The 18602-nt window shown below is 42.2% G+C and overlaps 1 protein-coding gene across 5 annotated transcripts in view; it reads left to right on the top strand.

The window, feature by feature from the left end:
- The window catches only part of KIAA0930 (KIAA0930 ortholog), an 81754-nt gene extending 67212 nt beyond the window's left edge, over positions 1–14542 (top strand). For 4 of the 5 annotated variants that reach the window (XM_037388941.1, XM_037388940.1, XM_037388945.1 and 1 more), the window contains exons 7-10: positions 1453–1647; positions 3826–3988; positions 5320–5475; positions 9237–14542. In XM_037388941.1, coding sequence (XP_037244838.1) covers positions 1453–1647; positions 3826–3988; positions 5320–5475; positions 9237–9277 — 555 coding nt within the window. In that variant the 3' untranslated portion in view covers positions 9278–14542. The remainder of the gene's footprint in view (positions 1–1452; positions 1648–3825; positions 3989–5319; positions 5476–9236) is intronic. The other variant, XM_037388942.1, reaches the window with a different exon arrangement.
- The last annotated feature ends 4060 nt before the right edge of the window (positions 14543–18602 follow it).

The raw sequence follows: 18602 nt of genomic DNA, 5'->3' as shown, positions 1-18602 counted from the left end.
CTTGTCATGAGAAGTCATGAGTAATTTCTCTCCTTCCTGTTTTAAATGTGAATAATTGAACTTTTCTAGCAGTTTTTCAAGAGAACGTGAAACTGAAGTTGTTTGTCCCACCATCGTCTTATGGCCTCATATAATCGGCAGGTGGGTTATTAAAATACATGGGAATAAGAATCACTAAAGACAACATAAGAAAAAAGTCCTGCAGTAGAAAGAAAAGATTTGATGTAGTAAAGTCATGTCGTAGCCTCCAAATGCCCTGTCTGACCACACAGCTACTTTACATTGTTCTATTAAATGAAATCAAATTGTTAGCTCTTCAAATACTCAATTATGACTGAAGGCAAAACTTGAACTTCGACCATTCTTGTAGCAGAATGGAAGCAATCTCTCTATCCTTTTGAAGGTTACTTGATTTCAGTTGTATCGAGGAGGTTTAGATTGGATATTAGGAAAAATTTCTTCACCAAAAGGGTTGTCAGGCATTGGAACAGGCTGCCCAGGGAGGTGGTTGAGTCACCATCCCTGGAGGTATTTGAAAGGTGTGTAGATGTGGTGCTTAGGGACAGGGTTTATTGATGGACTTGGCAGTGTTAGGTTTGCAGTTGGACTCGATCTTAAAGTTCTTTTCCAACTTAAATAATTCTATGATTTTACGATTCTTAGTACAGTATGAGTTGTGTTACATGGTGAGCATCTTCGCCCTTTCAGGCATTAAACTTCTGGAAGTTTTGATAAACCGCTTAAACTTATGGATAAGTCTTACTTATTTCATGTGGCAAAACCTTGACTGTTTTCATATTGGTCTGTTCCTTTTTTCAGTTCTCAGTTCAGTTTTCAGTTCAGTTGTGTTAACTGGAAGTTGAGCCCTTGTGTCTGTTCAGAGGGTTCAAAAGCTGTCAGGGGTTTGCGGTGAGCAATGCGATGCAGGTTAGTTGTGCACGGGGGCTGGTTCTTTATGGCTTGGCCTGGACAGCGTGGACACACACCTGTCCAAATTGGCTTGCCACAAAGTAGTGCCAGAATTGTGCAGTGCGCTTTGCTAGTTTGGAGCATCTTGTGTCTGTGTGTCTATTGCTTTTTGAACTCAAATGAGTGTCCCTGCACAGGCTGCATTGAGTTGTGCACGTGCCTTCTTGTGCTCTGGTGTGCCACGTTGCGTGGATCTGAATAAAAACCTTTTGTTTTATCTCAGTGTGCCATTAGGTCACTGCCTTTTGGATAGCTACAGTAGTTGACTCTTCTCTGAGCTTCTGGTTTTGTATCTGTAAAACTGCTTCCCTTTTGGAGGACACTTCAGATTGTAGCTTAAAATGCTTCTTAATAATCAAGATAATGATTGTTATCCACTATGTTTTTTACTTATTCTTAGATAACTACTTTCAGGGCATGTTATATTTTTGAAACATGGAGGTGATATTTCATGCTTCTCTCTCCTGTCTTGATGCACTGTAGGTGAGTGTTGCAGCTAAGATGGCTCAAAGAATGTCTTTTGGCTTTTATAAATATAACAACATGGAGTTTGTCCGAATGAAAGGGCCACAAGGGAAAGGACACGCAGAGATGGCAGTGAGTAGAGTTTCTACTGGTGACACTTCACCGTACGGGACGGAAGAAGATTCAAATCCAGAATCCCCAGTGCATGAGAGAGTAAGTAGCAGACAGAAATACTGAATTAAAGGTGTGTGAACCTGTTTTGTTCCAAAGCCAGGAGATGAACTAAAGCTGGGATTAACTCACATCAAGGTTCTGAATTTAGGTTTGCTGTGTATGATTTGAACATGCTCAGTACGTGCAGATGGGCTTTTAGCACAGTTTCCCTTGAGCAAATACTGAATACAGAGATGACTGGATGATTCATACTTCTGGGGGAGTGTTTTGTTGAAACAGCAACGTTGATGCCAGGGAAAATGATGATTCTGCCTGTTTTCTGTGAAAATTAACAGATTCCATTTCTGTGCAAGGCGGGATTTACCTAGAAATGTGGAATTTGTGTGTTGTGTAGGGTGCTTGTTAAACCTCACAGGGAGTGGTACTGTTAGGAGATTTTGCCACTGATGAATGCTGCCAATGTGAAGCCTGTATAATATTAAACCAAAGATTACGGATCTAGATGCAGTATCATATTTATGCACGTGCTTGATTTTGATGCAAGGGCAGTAAAATACAAATAGAATCAGTCCATAGATGCTGATTTGGCCCTTGTTCAGTCCTAAGCCTTGTTTTCCACTAAAGCATTTTACCTAGTTAATGGTGATTAGGCAACATGTCTTCAAGATACCTGCACAGATGTGTCCTGGCCTGGGCTGGGTAGTTCCTGATGGATTCTAGTCTGGTTTTATGTGTAACATAGCTACATAGTGTAGTTTAAAGGTCTGCAGGACTGCTTCTAAATGGCTGTGTGCAACCTGAATGTTTTTTGTTTCTGGCTTCCTAAAAGGGAAAATAAGCTGCCAGCACAGAGTTTGTTAGCTGCTTGCTCTCCACCATAGAGGTACAGCCTGGAGAAATCAGGCCTGGAGGGACTTCACGATCTTTTGGCTCAAAGACTTCCAGTGTCAACTGGAAAATAAAATAGATTTGCTAATGCATTATTATTGCATTTTGCTAATGCTTTTAATGGTGACCTGTCGGTTTCTGATGTTCCCTCCAGGTATGATGTGAAATGGCTACAGAATGAAAAATAGAGACAAATGCAAATCAGAGGTCAGGTGCACTAAAGAGAGGATCAGTTGGGTGATAGAATGCTTCTACTTTGTTTTAACTTATTTTAGACATTAACAATAGAGGGACGACACAGTGTTTTCTGCAGTCCAACACCAACCTGGCTTGGCTGTCATCCTTACTCACATGTCACCTCCCTCCTTATTTGTATGGACGGACATGAGCAATATCAGGTGTCATCTCAGGGAGAGTTGTGGGATTGTTAAATTAACTGTGTGAAGAAGGAAGGGTGAGATAGAAGTTACCTCCATTAGCAAAGTAGTTATCTCTACTTTTTTGCATTTGAAAAGAAACTATTAAAAATCCACTACCAAAACCAGTGCATAAGCACTGCATTTCAACTCTTTCTGAAATAGGTGTGGCTGACTGAAGTTGTGGTTTACACAAGAGCAACTGCTGCTCTGAAGGAAGGGTGACTCTATAGTTTTGTCCATAACCTCTATTTCACCTTTGACAATTATATCCTTGTATTTGTCATCACTTTAACGAAATCATCAGGGGCATCTCATCTTGTTTTTCTCCATCGTGTATTGAAATATGGTATACATATAATTGTACGTTGACTTCACTTTTGCATCAGCATCTTGAGCTAAGTAATTGCCTTGTGACCCTGCTTCACAGAGACACTGTGACATTTTGCAGTGATCCCATGTGGCATCTTTCTAAGCAGGGAAACTACTGTCTTGTGTTTGCCAAAGAAATGAAGATGCGCAATTCTAGTGTGTCAAGTACAATACGTTCTTAGCCTATTAAGTCTTCTAAATTTCAACACACAAAAGTAAGATTGATGTTCTTGTGCCTAAATTATTAATTTTGTCCCTTTTTGACCAAATGCTTTCTAAGTCATCAGCTAAGAGAGGGTTTTCATTACTCACTGAACAGCTGAGGGTGATGATATGTCAAAATATTTTCATCTTGATGAGCATCTTGAAGCTGAGATGGCTGTTCGGTTGACATTCTCTGGCCACTGTGATTAAACTTTTACAGCTGCTCACCAGTCATGATTCTGATTTTTACACATATGACTGCCTCGTGGCACATATTTGAGAGTGATTATTTCTTACTAGAAGCGTAGTACTAGCATTTCTTCTATTTCCTTTTCAGGTGACTTCTTTCAGCACACCGCCAACCCCAGAACGCAACAATCGCCCATCCTTTTTCTCCCCATCCCTCAAAAGAAAAGTGCCCCGAAATCGAATTGCTGAGATGAAAAAATCCCACTCAGCAAATGACAGTGAGGAGTTCTTCAGAGATGATGATGGTGGAGGTGAGAGATGTAATATCAGCTCAATAGACTTGTCTGGAGAGGGTACAGAGCTATGGAAAGAGATCCCGATGCTGGATTTCCAAAAGGTTTGCAGTGTGAAAAACCTAGGTCCGGAAAGTCCAACGCTAGTGCCACTCTGAAAATGGGATTGTTCACAAGCTCAGCATCTTTTTGAAGGCAGGAAACTAATAAATTCCTGCGTATGTTTAAAATTGATCTCCACCTTTTATATAGACCCATTTGAGAAACACTTGAGCAGGAAAGAGCCTTCTCCTTTCCCAGATACTGTGCTCCCAGGTGGCACCTTTCCAGGTATCGCAATATTAAGGGGATGTCGTGACCCAACAGACTTCCCGCCTGCTACCCAGAGTGGGGAATAACCTTCACTGGTTATAGACCTGGGCAGTGCAACCAAACAGTGGGACTCACCGTGTGATTAATATGATTACTTTAGTAAACACCATAAATCAATCCTCACAAGCAAACTACTATCCCCGTTGATAGAATGGAGGTAGTGATCATATGTTGATCGCCCTTGATAGTATCATAATAAACACATAGAAAGGTAAAGAAATAGACTACAAAGGTGATCAACACATTAGAGTAAGCTACAAGTGGGAAAAGTAAATAGACATACGACCTGCTGAGGGGAAAAGCGCTGTGTGATGATGATAAGGGATCTCAGGCCAGCTGAGAGGGAGCTCCATAGAGCACTTTCTGAGTTGAGATTTTATACCCTTACAGTCATGTAGGCTTTTTGTATGGATAACTTCGATAGGCAAGCCTTTTTTATCGGTTTAGACACAACATGGAGGTGTTACAAGACTGGATGTGTGCTCCCCCTTAGCGGATAGATAGTTTTTATCTCTGGGCTTTGTTCCCCTTGAGATGGAGGGTGTGAGCAAGGCAGTGTTATCACCTATGCGCAATAGGGATCGAGGGCCTCGGAAAGGAGAAACTACCCAGACTATGCCAAGTTCTGCTCCTCTCTTTATGGCTACAACGGCTGTTTCCCTTCTTCAGCACACTTCTTTGGTTTGTTTTTGGGTTTTGTTTTTTTTTCAAAAACAGCCTGAACCTCACAGGGGGTAGAGCATCCTCTCATGGACAAGTTCTCTGAATTCCCTGATGTGATCCAAAGTTGGTTAAAGTTGGTGAAAAGGCATTTTCTTCAGTTGGCTTTGGATAAGTTCTGACCTGTCCTGCATGTGACATCTCTTGAGACAATGAATAGTAGCCTTTCCTTTTTTTTTTTTTTTAATGTTCAGAAGTGTTCCAGTAAAACGCAGAAAGAACAGTCACTTTAAGCTTGCTGTCTTCTGCCTTCACAGATCTGCACAATGCGACAAATCTGAGGTCGCGGTCCTTATCTGGAACAGGACGCTCTCTGGTGGGCTCGTGGCTGAAGCTGAACAGAACAGATGAAAACTTTCTACTCTATGCACACTTAACTTACATCACTTTGCCATTGCATCGAATTTTAACAGGTGAATTTTAACTTGTGTTACACAGAAACAGAGAGTCCTTTGGGTCCCAAGTAGCCTTCTCTGTTTGGGGATTTTGCTATTGGATAAGTGTCGTGGTTTAACCCCGGCCGGCAGCCAAGCACCACGCAGCTGCTTGCTCACCCCCCCTCACCCAGAGGGATGGGGAGGAGAACCAGAAAGGAATGTAAAACTCAAGGGTTGAGATAAGAACAATTTAATAGGGAAAGCAAAAGCCATACACGCAAGCAAAGCAAAACAAGGAATTCATTCACCACTTCCCATGGGCAGGCAGGTGTTTGGCCATCCCCAGGGATGCAGGGCTCCATCATGCGTAACGGTTACTTGGGAAGACAAATGTCATAATGTCAAATGTCCCCCCCTTCGTTTTTCCCCCAGCTTATATACTCAGGATGACGTCATATGGTATGGAATACCCCTTTGGCTTGTTCGGGTCACCTGCCCTGGCTGTGTCCCCTCCCAGTTTCCCGTGCCCCTCCACCCCTCTGGCTGGCAGGGCCTGAAAAACCAAAAAGTCCTTGACACAGTATAAACATCACCCAGCAACAACTAAAACCATCAGTGTTGTATTGACGTTGTTCTCACATCAGAGCCAAAACACCACACTGCACCAGCTGCTAAGAAGAAAGTTAACTCTAGCCAGGACAGCAAGAGGAACAGGTATTTCTCTGTAAGGGAGCATCACTTCACAGGCCTCATTTATTCACTGTAGCAGCAAATCGGTATGAACAAGTAGAATGGCATCAACTTGTTCTCTGGCTTTGAGCCAGTTTTGCTCAGTGATGGCTCACATAAACTGGTAGTTTGTACTAACAAATGTGCAGAGGAGCACTAGTTGCCTCAGTAGTGGAATACAGAGTTCATCCATCTCCTGAGTGCAAGGCATATTGCACTGACAGCAACAGCCGTAACAGAGACCTGTGACTGGGAGTGTTACACAAAGGCAGCTCTGGAATTTGGAGTGACCTCCTTTGCCAGTTTGGACTCCTAGATTTGATTTCTGTATAAGTTTTGCTTGGGCTGATCAGAGTGTCCACACTGATGCCCGTAAATCTGTCAGGTGCCCAGTGTCTTTGACTGGACATAATGATGTATGTGTGTCATGCCATGAATAATCAGTCCTCCCTGTCGTTGGTCTAGCTATGCCAGCTACTATGCTGATGATAGCCATCTCTATGTTTGTTCAGATGGGCTAGCATAGCACAGTAAGCTGGGTTTTACAATCTGCAGGCAGTAAGGACGTTTTGATTTTTATCCAGGTAACTCTTGTCTGCCTCCAAATACAGGTGGACTAGAGAAGAGAACCGGTCTGTTTGAACTGTATGCATCAGCAAGCCTGCTAGCCTTTCAGGGGTACAGCTTGCAGTATGAGGGTGCCCATGGGACTCTTGAGATACATCTGAAAACTGAGAAAGCAGCAGTAGTTAAAGGCTTTCTCCTCTGTCTAAATGTAGTGACAATTTCTTTCATATAGACATTGCTAGTGTCAACTACTGAAAACACACAAGGACTATCTCAGGCAGAAAGAAAGCTTGATCCAGCTGCACAGTAGTATCTCGGGCAAAACTATTGCTGAACTCCAAAATCTAGACCAGAATAAAGTTGGAATCCACTGGAATAAAGTTATGATCGCAGCACAATGTAAAGTCCTGTCTCTAACCTTGGAAGAGCCGTAGAACTGTTACTTCCTCTATGAAGTGAATCTTTTTTATTCTTTTCCCATCCAGCAGGTGGGATAACGTCTGAATACGTTTGTCTGGACTGTGGGGTTTTGGTCAGTGCCTGCTTTTTCTTGTCTGGTTCTAAAAAGAGAACACACCTGAAATCAAACCTAGTCTATTACACAGTGGTTGTTTCCAGAATTCCTGAAAGGTAGCCAAGAAGAAAGGAGTTGGGAAACCTTTTGGTAAACGGGTTAAGCTGCTGCTAAGAGATGAGAAGATAGTATGGGTATTAATGTCGTCAGGTTTATGATGCTAGTGTAATAGTAATAGCTGCAATCTTGTCCTTGTTTGCAGGCTAGGGTCTTAGAGCCTGTTGCAAAAGTAGGCTGGCTCTTAGCCTACAGAAAAGGAAATTGTAGCTGGTAAGTTAGAGGTGGAAATTATACTTAGCAAAGAGGTGTTTTTACATTTGCCCTTTCACTGTATGTAGGGATTGATTTCAATTTAGAAGAAATTACAGATTCCAGTAGAAATTGATCCTCTGTAATTAAGGGTGGATTTTGAAGAATATTTCTGTGAAATACGTAATTATTCCGTATGATAATTGTGGTGATAATCTTATAGCTAGTTAGCTGGAGTTATCAAGCTCACACACTGTCTCACCACAGGCATTTTGGAGTTCACAGAAGATGTATTGTTCCTGCTGGCATTTAATACTTGCTTAAGTGGGTGGCATAAATGCCTCTGTGCTCAAATATTTGCTCTAAGCTTGAACATCCTTTCTAAGACTTAATTTGTTTAACATACAGTTGCAGGAGTTGGAGTATATATATTGAGTTGCACAGAAATAGGACATGAAATATCTGGGCTATAAGGCAGAATTTTATTCCGCAGTTTTCAATCCCCATGTTTGTTTAGCTTGGCACATTGGGTAGAGCCCATTTCCCGTGTGTTTTTGTAATTAACGCTTCGTTCAGTGGCAGCTTTCCAGCAAGCGGGAGTATTACATGTGAGGCAAGGTGGAGTGGGAAAGATACTCATCTTCCTTGGGTACTAAGGAATTAAAATCCCAGTGATAGTGATCCAGGTACATCTTAAAATGTCTGGAGTTTTTACATACTGGTAAGACTTCCTTCACTCTGAGCTTTCTCTCCATGCTAGATAATCCCAGTTCTCTGGTACATAAGATGCTCCAATCCCTTAATCATCTTTGTGGTCCTTCACTGGACTTGTTCTGCTGTGTCTTATTTTTTATAATTGTGGCTAGAGCCTTTTGGAGCGGTGGATCAATTTTTATTCATGTCATCCTCTTCATGGAGTTGTGTGTGATCAGCCTCTTAGGGAAGCATGTGCTCCCGTTTCCCATGTTCTTTATTTTCTGTGTAGCCTTGAAAAGGACATAGCAGCCCAATTTCCAGGTATTTCTACATATGGCCCTGCCAGCATGCTGGTTTTACTGTCCACATTTGGAAAGATGCCCTTGATTATAACAGATAATTTACAGCTTCATATGCTGTCACATTTGGACAATATGGAGCTGAGGGGCCAACAAAAGGAGTGGGTTTTTTCTGGCAGCTTTTTGAGTGCAGAAATGTAGGCTTTGGACTGTAGGATGGATGAAACAGTTGCATTATTTCTACCCACATCTTCAGAGCCAAAAGTTTCTTTGAGGGTCTTGAGGATGGTGCATTTCTCTCTTCAAGAAAAGGAAAACGCTTGGCATCTCCTGTTTATGTCACTTCCACTTGTTTCTCTGGAAAATTATGCCACTCTGTGTCTGACACATGTTGCTTCATCCCACTATAAATGGTACTTAATATAGGTCAGCCATCATCTCTGTGTGATGGGATATATTTGCAGCTTTACCATCTCTCAGCTAGGATGCAGCTGGGGAGGAATTTAATTGGACTTTTAACAGGCAAAGGCACATACTCGGTCGTTTTGAATTCCTTTAGTGGTGTAGCAGGGGGGCTGCGCTGCAGCCCACGCTTGCATCTCTGGTTCTTCACGCTTTCTGGTACTGTGGCTACTTTCAGGAGTCTCCTAAGTTTGCTGTGTGTGTTTCTCTCCCTTACCCAGATATCTTGGAAGTGCGGCAGAAACCAATTCTGATGACATAGCAGAGAGCGGGCACTGCCTTGGAGCCTTGTTGCCAAGTGCCTAACCACAGCGGTTTTCTGTGCTAACACTACCATCTAGTGTCAGGAACATAAACCTCCGCAGGAAAAAGGGATGTCCAAGAATACCAGCCGATCAAAGTGCCTCTTTCTTCCCTCCTCTGCTGTCACACACCGTATGCCCACTTGCAGTACATCGCTTGAGTGTTTCTGACTGGGAAGAGGACTTTCAGCAAGGCAAAACGAGAAGGGGCTGTGTTTAAAACGAGTCAACGCTTTATGGACAGTTTGTAACTGTGTTTACTTTATAATTAAGAAACCAACAATATGTACAGAATGTGTTAAACTTTATATTCTTTGAGAGAAACAACCTGAGAATTTCATAATGATGTACTAATGAACGTCATTCCATAGACTCTCGCCCATACACTCTCCGTGTTGGTTTGGCTTAATGTGTGTGCGAGTGTGCGTGCGTACGTGTGGGGATCGGAGCGATAAGATAATTTCCTACCGAGGGAGGAAAAGGAAAAAGATGCTACAGAGGTACATTGCCATTTTGGTACGTGCAGCAGGCCAGGCCAGAGCTTAAAGGAGGCTGAAAATGTTCCCATTCGTTCATGTGTCAGTGTTAGGACAGGTGAACTCTGCTGACAGATTTCTGTATCTACCAAAGAACAGCGACATTTTCATCCTCAAGAACTGGCTAAGAAAATAAGCCAGTGAAAAGAAGGCTAAAATGTGCTGCTATAGCAAAGCCGAGGTTCGTATCCAGTACTAATGCTGCTTATCTCTCTCTGTTAGCTGAGTCGATGAAAGTTTGAGTCTAAAGTGGAAGAATAGGAGGCAGTAATCGGACTCCAAAACCTAAAAACCTTGCCAATAGCCAACATCCTCCTGCATGCACTGGACTTCAGAGTACGTGGAGTCATCCTTGCAGTAGCGTTTGTAGCCAAGAAGGGCATGAGAGCTGATTAATGGTTGGGCAGCTTGCCTGGATTCTTCGATTCCTGGTGGCGTTTCACGGTACTATTACACACCAAAGCATAGAGAGTTTTCTTGAAAGAAGGATTAAAATGTGATTCTGCTCTAAAAAGTGACTAAAAATTGCATAGTGGGAGGTCTGAAAACAGCGTGTCAGGAGCTCTCAGGAAAAAAGCCTTATGTTTACAGGTAAAATTCAGCTTTCTCTAAATAGCAAAACTCTGCTGTCCTTGACATTTGAAAGCTAAATGATTGAATACTGAGACTGCTGCAGTCTGGGTCACTGTTTCAATATGGGAGCCAGTCACGCTCCAGTTTCTTTACAACTGCATACAGGCATGGCAGTGGATGGGGTAGTGTGTTGCTTACAGCATGTGAGACTCAATACATGCACACAGGGAGAGCAAAGATGCCGGGTTTGTCGCTTTTCAGACTCTGAGCACCTAAAAATTAACACTGTTGCCACGGTTACCGATGGCATGTGCTCTGGGCCTGGACCTTGGTCTCCCTTACACCCAGCCGTTCCCAAAGTGCTTTGTTGTTATTCTCTCAGAGGCATCTGATGACTTAACCTCTCAAACAGGACTTTCTGCTTTTTTCCCCCAGGCCAGTTTCCATGGGAGTAGCTCCACTTCAGCCTAAAGGTAGACTAACTTTATCATTCAGCCCAACACGGTGAATCCAGCATGGTAAGGAGGTCTTTTTTTATTTGAGGTTAGGCCTGGAAGCAGTCACCTTAGCACAGAGTGACAGCATTTCTAACACTGGCAGCATGAGTGCATGACAGGGACAGCTCACCGGTTTGAAGTTTGCTTCAAATGCGTTGCAACTGTGTTAGAAGAACATTCACTTTGTTGTTACCAGTGCAGGCACTTTTCACATGGCAGCCTTCCAACTCTGCTCCGTGGCAGCGTGCGGTTGTGCATGTGTGAGGGTGTTCACCCCGTCTAACCTGAGGCGTGTGGTGTGGGTGCCTGGGCGTCCTTCCTGAGCCGGGGAACAGGTGGAGTCCTAAATCAGCAGCTGAAGTGCCCTCAAGGAACTTGCTAGGCAGCCTGGGTGCTTACCTGAGATCCCTAGGTAGCGTGCCTGATGTCAGTTGGTACAAATATTCTCCCTGTGCCCACGCTGAGAGTTAAACCACTCTTCAGCCAGACCAGTCCTGCTCTGAAGCCTCTCAAGATGCGCCTTATTCTTCACTTTCATACTGCTGGGCTGGGCAAATCCCTGCTCAGTTTTCCTTTAAATATCCATTGGGGAGGGGAGGGGAGGGAAGGGAGAGAGGGTTCATATTTGTGCTACTAGTGACAATTGATACCTGTCAGTCAAACAGCTAGAGGAATAACACACCTGAAAAGGACATGTATCCAGGTTAGAACCTGAGTGGCAGGTGCCTGAATACTTCTCAGTCAACAGTAATTTATAATCCTTTCTTGGTATTGTGTATTATGTTTAGGTAGCTTAATTTCATGTGATCTGAAAGACTGAACAAATCTTGCTGCCTAAAATTTCAGAGCAAATGAATGGTTCTAAACTAGTACATTAGTATAAAGGCAACGTTACAGAAAGTAAGTTCAGATCCCACATCTATTATGCAGGAGGTATAGTCTGCTTTGTTACATGTACGTGGGTGGATTTTGATGTCTACTTTTTGAAGGGCTGCAATGTAAATGTCCTAAAAAAAAGTCAATTTATTTCTTGTATCTTGCCAGTGGATATGGTATAGCTATGTCAAAGTCTCGGCTCTTTTAGCAGTAAAGGGCTACAGGTATGCCCAGGTGGACAGCTATAGAAAAAAGAGGTCAAAAAGTCTACTGAATGTCAATAGTGCTTTTCAGAAACAAGTAGATGTGCCAGATTGTCAGTTATTCCTCCTCTAAACAGCGGACTTACACTTCTGATGTATAGCCCCTGGTTCCCACTTTCTGTTCTCAAGGTGGGGGGAAACAAATTCCAAAACAAATTTTGTTCTGCTTTTAAACAAACCCTGAAAATTATAATTTATTGTCTTTGTATAGACAGATTGACAGGGAAGGTGATCAAAGTTTTGCTTGGGTCAAGATGGCACGGCTGGGCCCTTAGCACGCTATTGCACTATACCAAAAAAGAAAAGGGAATGTTAATAGGAACTCTCACCCTTCTAATTTCGAGGGGGGGTTAATTCTGTAGGTCCTAATCAGTAAACCATTTTGAGCCTCTGTTTGCCATTTAAATAATTGCTGAGGAATGAACTGAGGTGTTCTGCATGCTATAAAGGCTGTATAGCTGTGGATGTCAACTCTTCGAGCACGGTGGTTTTCATTAGCTATGTTGGTGCTTGAGGTTGCAGCATTGTTAAATTTGGGAAGCTTTGCAGAACAGCTTTATTTATTTACAGAGTCCCACCATACCTCACTACTCAGTTAACTTCCTCCATCCTTCTGCCCATTCACTCCCTCTGGAGATCGAGGCTTACCACTTGAACCCTCCAAGGTATATTGGTAGATGCCAAATGCAAAGAAGTAAATCTTTTCACCCTCAACAGGTTTTTCACTGCTGTCAATTTAACAAGTAAAATGCCTTTGTTTTTCAAAGAAAGCTCTTAAAACAGTAATTTTGTATTAGCAGATTATTGCTCTGTCTTAGAGACCATCACATATGTGAAATTGCGTTCTCTTATTGTCAGCCAGCACAGGGTGGGTTCCAAGTCTCCTTTAAAAGAAGAAGCCATTTTTAGAAACTCCACAAATCTTTCAGCTGTCTTGGCTAATCCAGTTTGTGTGTTGTTCATGTACCTTCTCTTTTTATTCTCCTGGTCTTCGTTGTTTACAAGGCTTGAGCATGTTGGGCTCTGGATTGGTGTCACTCAGTTTTCCATTTCTGGGCATGGTGTGCTTTCCAGAAAAGAAAATTGTTTGCACACATGGTAAAACGGTTTTTCCAAAGTATATTCTTACACCGAGTTTTAATTTAGACAGTGAAATCCTTGGCTCTGCAGACAGATTTCTTCTGGCAGACCCTCATGTACAGAATACCATCTGGTCACTGAAGTTCTGTATGGATGTGGAGTCCAAATAAATAGTCTACACTTTTTAGACTATTGGCCTGCTTCTTGCCAATCATTAGTTTTTCCCTTTCCAGATGATTGTTTGTCCTGTATTTTGTAGTCTGAAGCTTCCCCTTGTTAAAGACAGATAAAAGATAAAATCTTCAGAAGTGCCTAAGCCCTGTTGTTCTTAAACCCCACTGGATAACAAATTTTTATTTAGGACATCAATAAAGTAGTCTTAAATTCTATCTGTGTTGTGTGTAGCAACGTCAAGAAATGACAAGTTTATAGTTCTTGGAAGAACTGGCTGTCTCCTACAGACAACCCTTTGTGTTTAGAAGTCTGTCAATGGTCTCCAAAGGTCGTGGCTGAATGCTCTGGAAAATGGATTTCTTGTGATCACAGCAGAGAGATATCTGCGAATGCCTTACCTTGTTCTATGAGGTGTGACTGGAAGTGTGTGGCACTGGTGTGTAGAAATTCTGTATCAAAAATAGATGCAGTAGAATCCAGTTAAAGGCATTGTGAAATTAAGTAGCTTTTACACCAAACCTTAAAGAGTGTTGTACACCAGAATGTAGCTGTTTGGATGCTTCGTCAGGATAATACAGGGCTGCAAGCCGGTTGCAATGTTGAACGTTCTCTGTGTAAATATATAAATATTCTCAGCCCAATTTTATCAAACTACCACATGTTGCATGGTTTGGGTTTTTTTGCCTCATTGATCATCAGTGTTGATTAAAAGATGATGGGTTGAAAATCATGCTGGCACTGTACTGAGCCCTTTGAACAAAGAGCAAGGAGAACCTTTGTGCACCAAAAATGGAGTTGACTTTGCATATGGCAGCAGTGAAGAAAGTGTTGGACCCTGCAGCCAATAAACAGACCTCTTAATGACCATGAATTCTGTTAATAGTGTTCTCTCCCTGCTGTGCCTAGTGGTGTTTGAGTCTGAATGTATTCCTTACTGGTGGCAAGCATAAATGGCAGAAGAATGCTCTGTGGCACTCACGGTATGCATTGCCAAATAGGCACGCATGAGGCAAAGTAGCCTTTTTACTCTTCGTTCTTACTCTGCTTTGAGGGAAGCCCAACTTCTGACTCTGCTGAATCTTTTAATGATCAGCCTCTGACAACTTGGCATTGTATAAGGGGGAAGAAGGTGAAAGGTATTGTACTCCTGAATTTGTTTAAAAAAGCTTTTTGGTTTTTTCCTTTAGATGCTAACATTAAAAAAAAAGAAAGCCCTTCTAAACTGATCTGTGTTTTGTGTTAAATTTAATTATGTGGTTATTAACATTTAAGTTTGTGCAGTGCATAATATTGAGAGTCTGATGCCTGTAATGATTTCTTCCTGATAAATTCAGGAAGAACTTCAATATGAGCTTGTACAATGTTGTAAAAACGAGATCGACCTTTAGCTCTTAACTGCTTACAGTGCCTTAAACTGTGTGGACTGACATTGAATCTGGTTTGGTTTAAATACCTGCAAGGCACTGAACCCTCCCTCTGTGCCTGATTTTTGTGTCTAACATTTCACAGTGGGCTTCTTCAGGGGATTTTTCTATCTAAATCAGTTAAAATAAAACACTCGTCAAACAGATGTTACCAGCTGTAGATAGGAGTTGACGTGCTGCTGATTCATTTCAAAGAATCCCAAACCAGGACTGTTCTACAAACCCACGTGTAATGTAACAACGTCCATGCTAAGCCATGCGTGATAGCTTGGAGAGGTGTGGTAAGTTAGAATTAAAAATCAGAGCTTAGGAAGGTGAACAGGGTGGTTTCGTTCTTTATATAGATGTTTGAGCAGATTGTCGGCGGTGTTTGGTGCGTGCACGTGCAACTGGACAGGAATCTTAACTGCTTGCGAAAAAGGAAAATGTGGCTTAGACACAGTGTGATTTCCCTTGAATACTTTAAAATGGAAAGCTTTGAAAGCAGCCATAGTGGAGAAGGCATTATTTAAAACAGTACAAAAGGCAAAGAGCAGCAGAAGCTTACAAATCGTGGTAATCGACCTCACCTGTCTAGTTAGACTCTTAAGAGTTAGTGACAGAAAAAGGTGTACTTGTTCTGGTTTTCTTTTTTAATCCAAATTCTGGGGGGACAGAAGACTGCCACATACATCTCTGAAAAGCCTTCACAACTTACAATGAATTAATTTGTTGAATATGCTAAAAGAAAAATACTGTTTAAACAGTGTGGCGGTATATCTTGTTCAATAGAGCCCCTGCTATGGGGATCCAATTAACTCATGTTCTTTTGTCCTGGAGTACTACATGTCTTGCCTGTCCTCATCTGGAGAGATGCTCCCAAGAAACTGTAATACTGCTTGGCACGCAAGTTTATCATCAAGGTCAGATTTTACAAAGTAAAATCACACTTTGGAGTTTGAAGAAACAATATGCATCTTCTTACTTGTGTACTCCTGTCGGAAATGTTGTTCCTGAAACTTTCCATGAAAAGCTTGCAGAAAGCAAAGGAGTAAAATGTAGGAAGACTGTGGGTCCCATTTTCTATTAACAGTGTAGATGAGAATCTGGGAGTAGCAGATGCTGCTCAGTAAAGAAAATTCATATTTCCCTTGATGTATTTTAATATGTTAATTCAAGTTCTGTCCCCAGCTTGATTCCTTACAGGCATAAGGATGGGATCTAGTGACCTCATTGGGGAAAATAAGTCATTTATGATTGGTTAAGCCAGAAAACTCTTCTCCAAGTCATGCTAACTGGCTTTTACTTAGTAGGTTTAATGTTGATTGAGATGATGGTATGAAAACCAAGGTGGATAATCCTTTTTCTTGCTTGGAAAAGACAGAAGTGTTTGTGGGCACAAATGGGATTTACTTGTGTGAGGAGCGTGGACGACTTCCCTCTACTGCAAAAGATAAAATCGGCCAGCTATATAGCTGTCATTGAACCTGCATGTGATGTGTACCCTATGGCATTTACACAGAAAGAATGGTCTTTTGGCAAAACATCCATGTAGGAGAGGAGCATAGGATGAATGTGAGGGGTGGGAGAGGATGGAGAGGCATCCTATTAAGCAAAGCAGGCTGGGCTGGCTGCTGCCTGTGGAGGTGTGAGTGCACTGCTGAAAATGCTGCTGCTGTTACGTGATGAATTTCAGGCAATTACACAAATTTGTAAATAGTAAGCATGCAAGTAGTTAATTCACGTGGTCCTGAATTCAATTCAGAGAAATTGGCTAAAGGAAGATGGGAATAAACAGTTTTAGTGCCCTGTTGAAATGAATGGAGCTGGCAGATAATTTTCAAAAAGACCAAGTCACCCTGCACAGATCACTGAAGACCACTTAACAGAGGCAAATCTTTTTTTCAATGTTAGTTCCAGCTGCTGTAATGTTTTGCTTTCCCTGTTATCTGTTTATGCCAACACTCAGTTGATTCTGGTGATTCATAACTTAGTGTTTCACAATATGTGATTACTCAACCCATGCTTTTCCGCCACCCGTCTCCCTCCGACACGAAAGAGTGTTTATGTTTATGGTTCTGCTTTTCCTGCTGGAGGAAGGAATATTGCTGAAGAAATCCAGCAAAAGCAGTTTACTAGCTCACAGACTCTTCAAAGCCCTGCACTCAGCCTCTAATTCAGATGCAACCACTGTGTTCATCAAAACCCGATGATACTTGGAAATAGAGAATGCCTTAAGCCTGCACCAAGTCCAGAGGCATTCCTTTGCTCCTGAAGGACAAGAAGGTCAGCAGAACCCACCCTGCCATCCCTGCTCGTTGCTGCAAGTGTCAGACTAGGTTTTACTTTGAAGATGAGTGTGATAGTTGCAGCATCAAGGAGCAAGAAGAGTTATTACTCAAGCTTCCTTCTCAGCAAGAATTCCGAATTATAGGCTTCCTGGTAAGTACCTCCATGGTTAACCTGCCCAGCACGTAAGGAGGTCAGCATAAGTGATTGTTCACGATAGTAATTTCTGACTTCATTGTAAAGGTAAGGAAACACTCATTTCATAAACTGCCAAAGTAATTAAATTTGCTATAAGATCTCCATTTTTGTCTTCAGTGTTAGGAATTTCCTTTTTACAATGAAGAAACCATCTGCAAGTTTTCCCTGGAATTGCGGTCAACAGAATTACCATTTGCAGGTAAGAAGAATGCCCTGAGTGCCTACCAATTCAGGTAGGGCTCCAAAACTAGCACTGACCATAATTTAGACAAAAAAATTTATACTGTTTTATGTCATCTATGATATAAGGCAGTAGACCGAAGTCAGAGGTTTCTACTCAGTGATACTGCCTGAGCAGGCAAATGCTACTCGTGCCTTTGAAGCCTCTGCAGACTTCCAGAGGTGGTCCATTTCTGCATCACCTCTCAGGTTATGATGTTCCAAATAGTAATACCCACTAAACTGATGATTATGAGTATTTATTTTTGTTGTAATACTTATTCAGGATTCTTAGATGCAAATTCCTAAACAAGTATGATGCCTTAAAAAAAATGAGCAGTACGCTACCCTAACAGAAACTTGGATAAGTAGATCGATGACTACTTCAAACAATGTAAATTCTTCTTCTACCTCTTCACTCATCTTGTGCACCCTTTTGTTCTTGTGTGCCTCTCTTGCACCGCTGTTTTTCATGCAGTTCAGTCAGTTATGGGTGCTCATGCAGTCACTGCTCTTTAACTTGTTGCAGTAGTGCAGAGGTTTGTAATCCAGCTGTCGTCTGCTGAGTATCCAAAGAAGTTTGCTGCTCTTCTCCACCTGGACTTGTTGTCTTGTCTGTGTTTACAGACCTTTCTATGAAGCAAGCATTTTACCAAAACAAGCAGTTTACCAGATTTTGATTCTGAGCTCATTCACAGCTGCAAATGTCACGTCATATGTAAGGCTGCATTACTCAAAATTACTTGGCTGGCTCCTGCTCTTCATTTGGCTTTCAGTTTTGTCTTTAGCAGAAGATTGATTACAGAGGTAACCTGTCTGTTAATGCATTGCTTAGATCATGATTAGAGTTTACTTGTCACCTTCGCTGTTTTTCTAGCCGGTGACATGTACGTAGCCTTGTTGGGGTTTAACCCCAGTGGGCAGCCAAGCCCCGCACAGCTGCTTGCTGTCGCCCCAGTGGGATGGGGGAATCGCAAGAGTAACTGTGAGAAAACTCATGGGCTGAGATAAAGTTTAATAAGTAAAGGAAAAGCCGCACACACAAGCAAAGCAAAACAAGGAATTCATTCACCACTTCCCACCGGCAGGCAGGTGTTCGGCCATCCCCAGGAAAGCCGGGCTCCGTCACGTCTAACGGTGACCTGGGGAGACAAATGCCATCACTCCAAATGTCCCC

Source organism: Falco rusticolus, chromosome 5, assembly GCF_015220075.1.
Source record: "Falco rusticolus isolate bFalRus1 chromosome 5, bFalRus1.pri, whole genome shotgun sequence".
Taxonomy (NCBI): domain Eukaryota; kingdom Metazoa; phylum Chordata; class Aves; order Falconiformes; family Falconidae; genus Falco; species Falco rusticolus.
The sequence above is the reverse complement of the archived record's forward strand: the minus strand, read 5'-3'. Positions and strand labels throughout refer to the sequence as shown.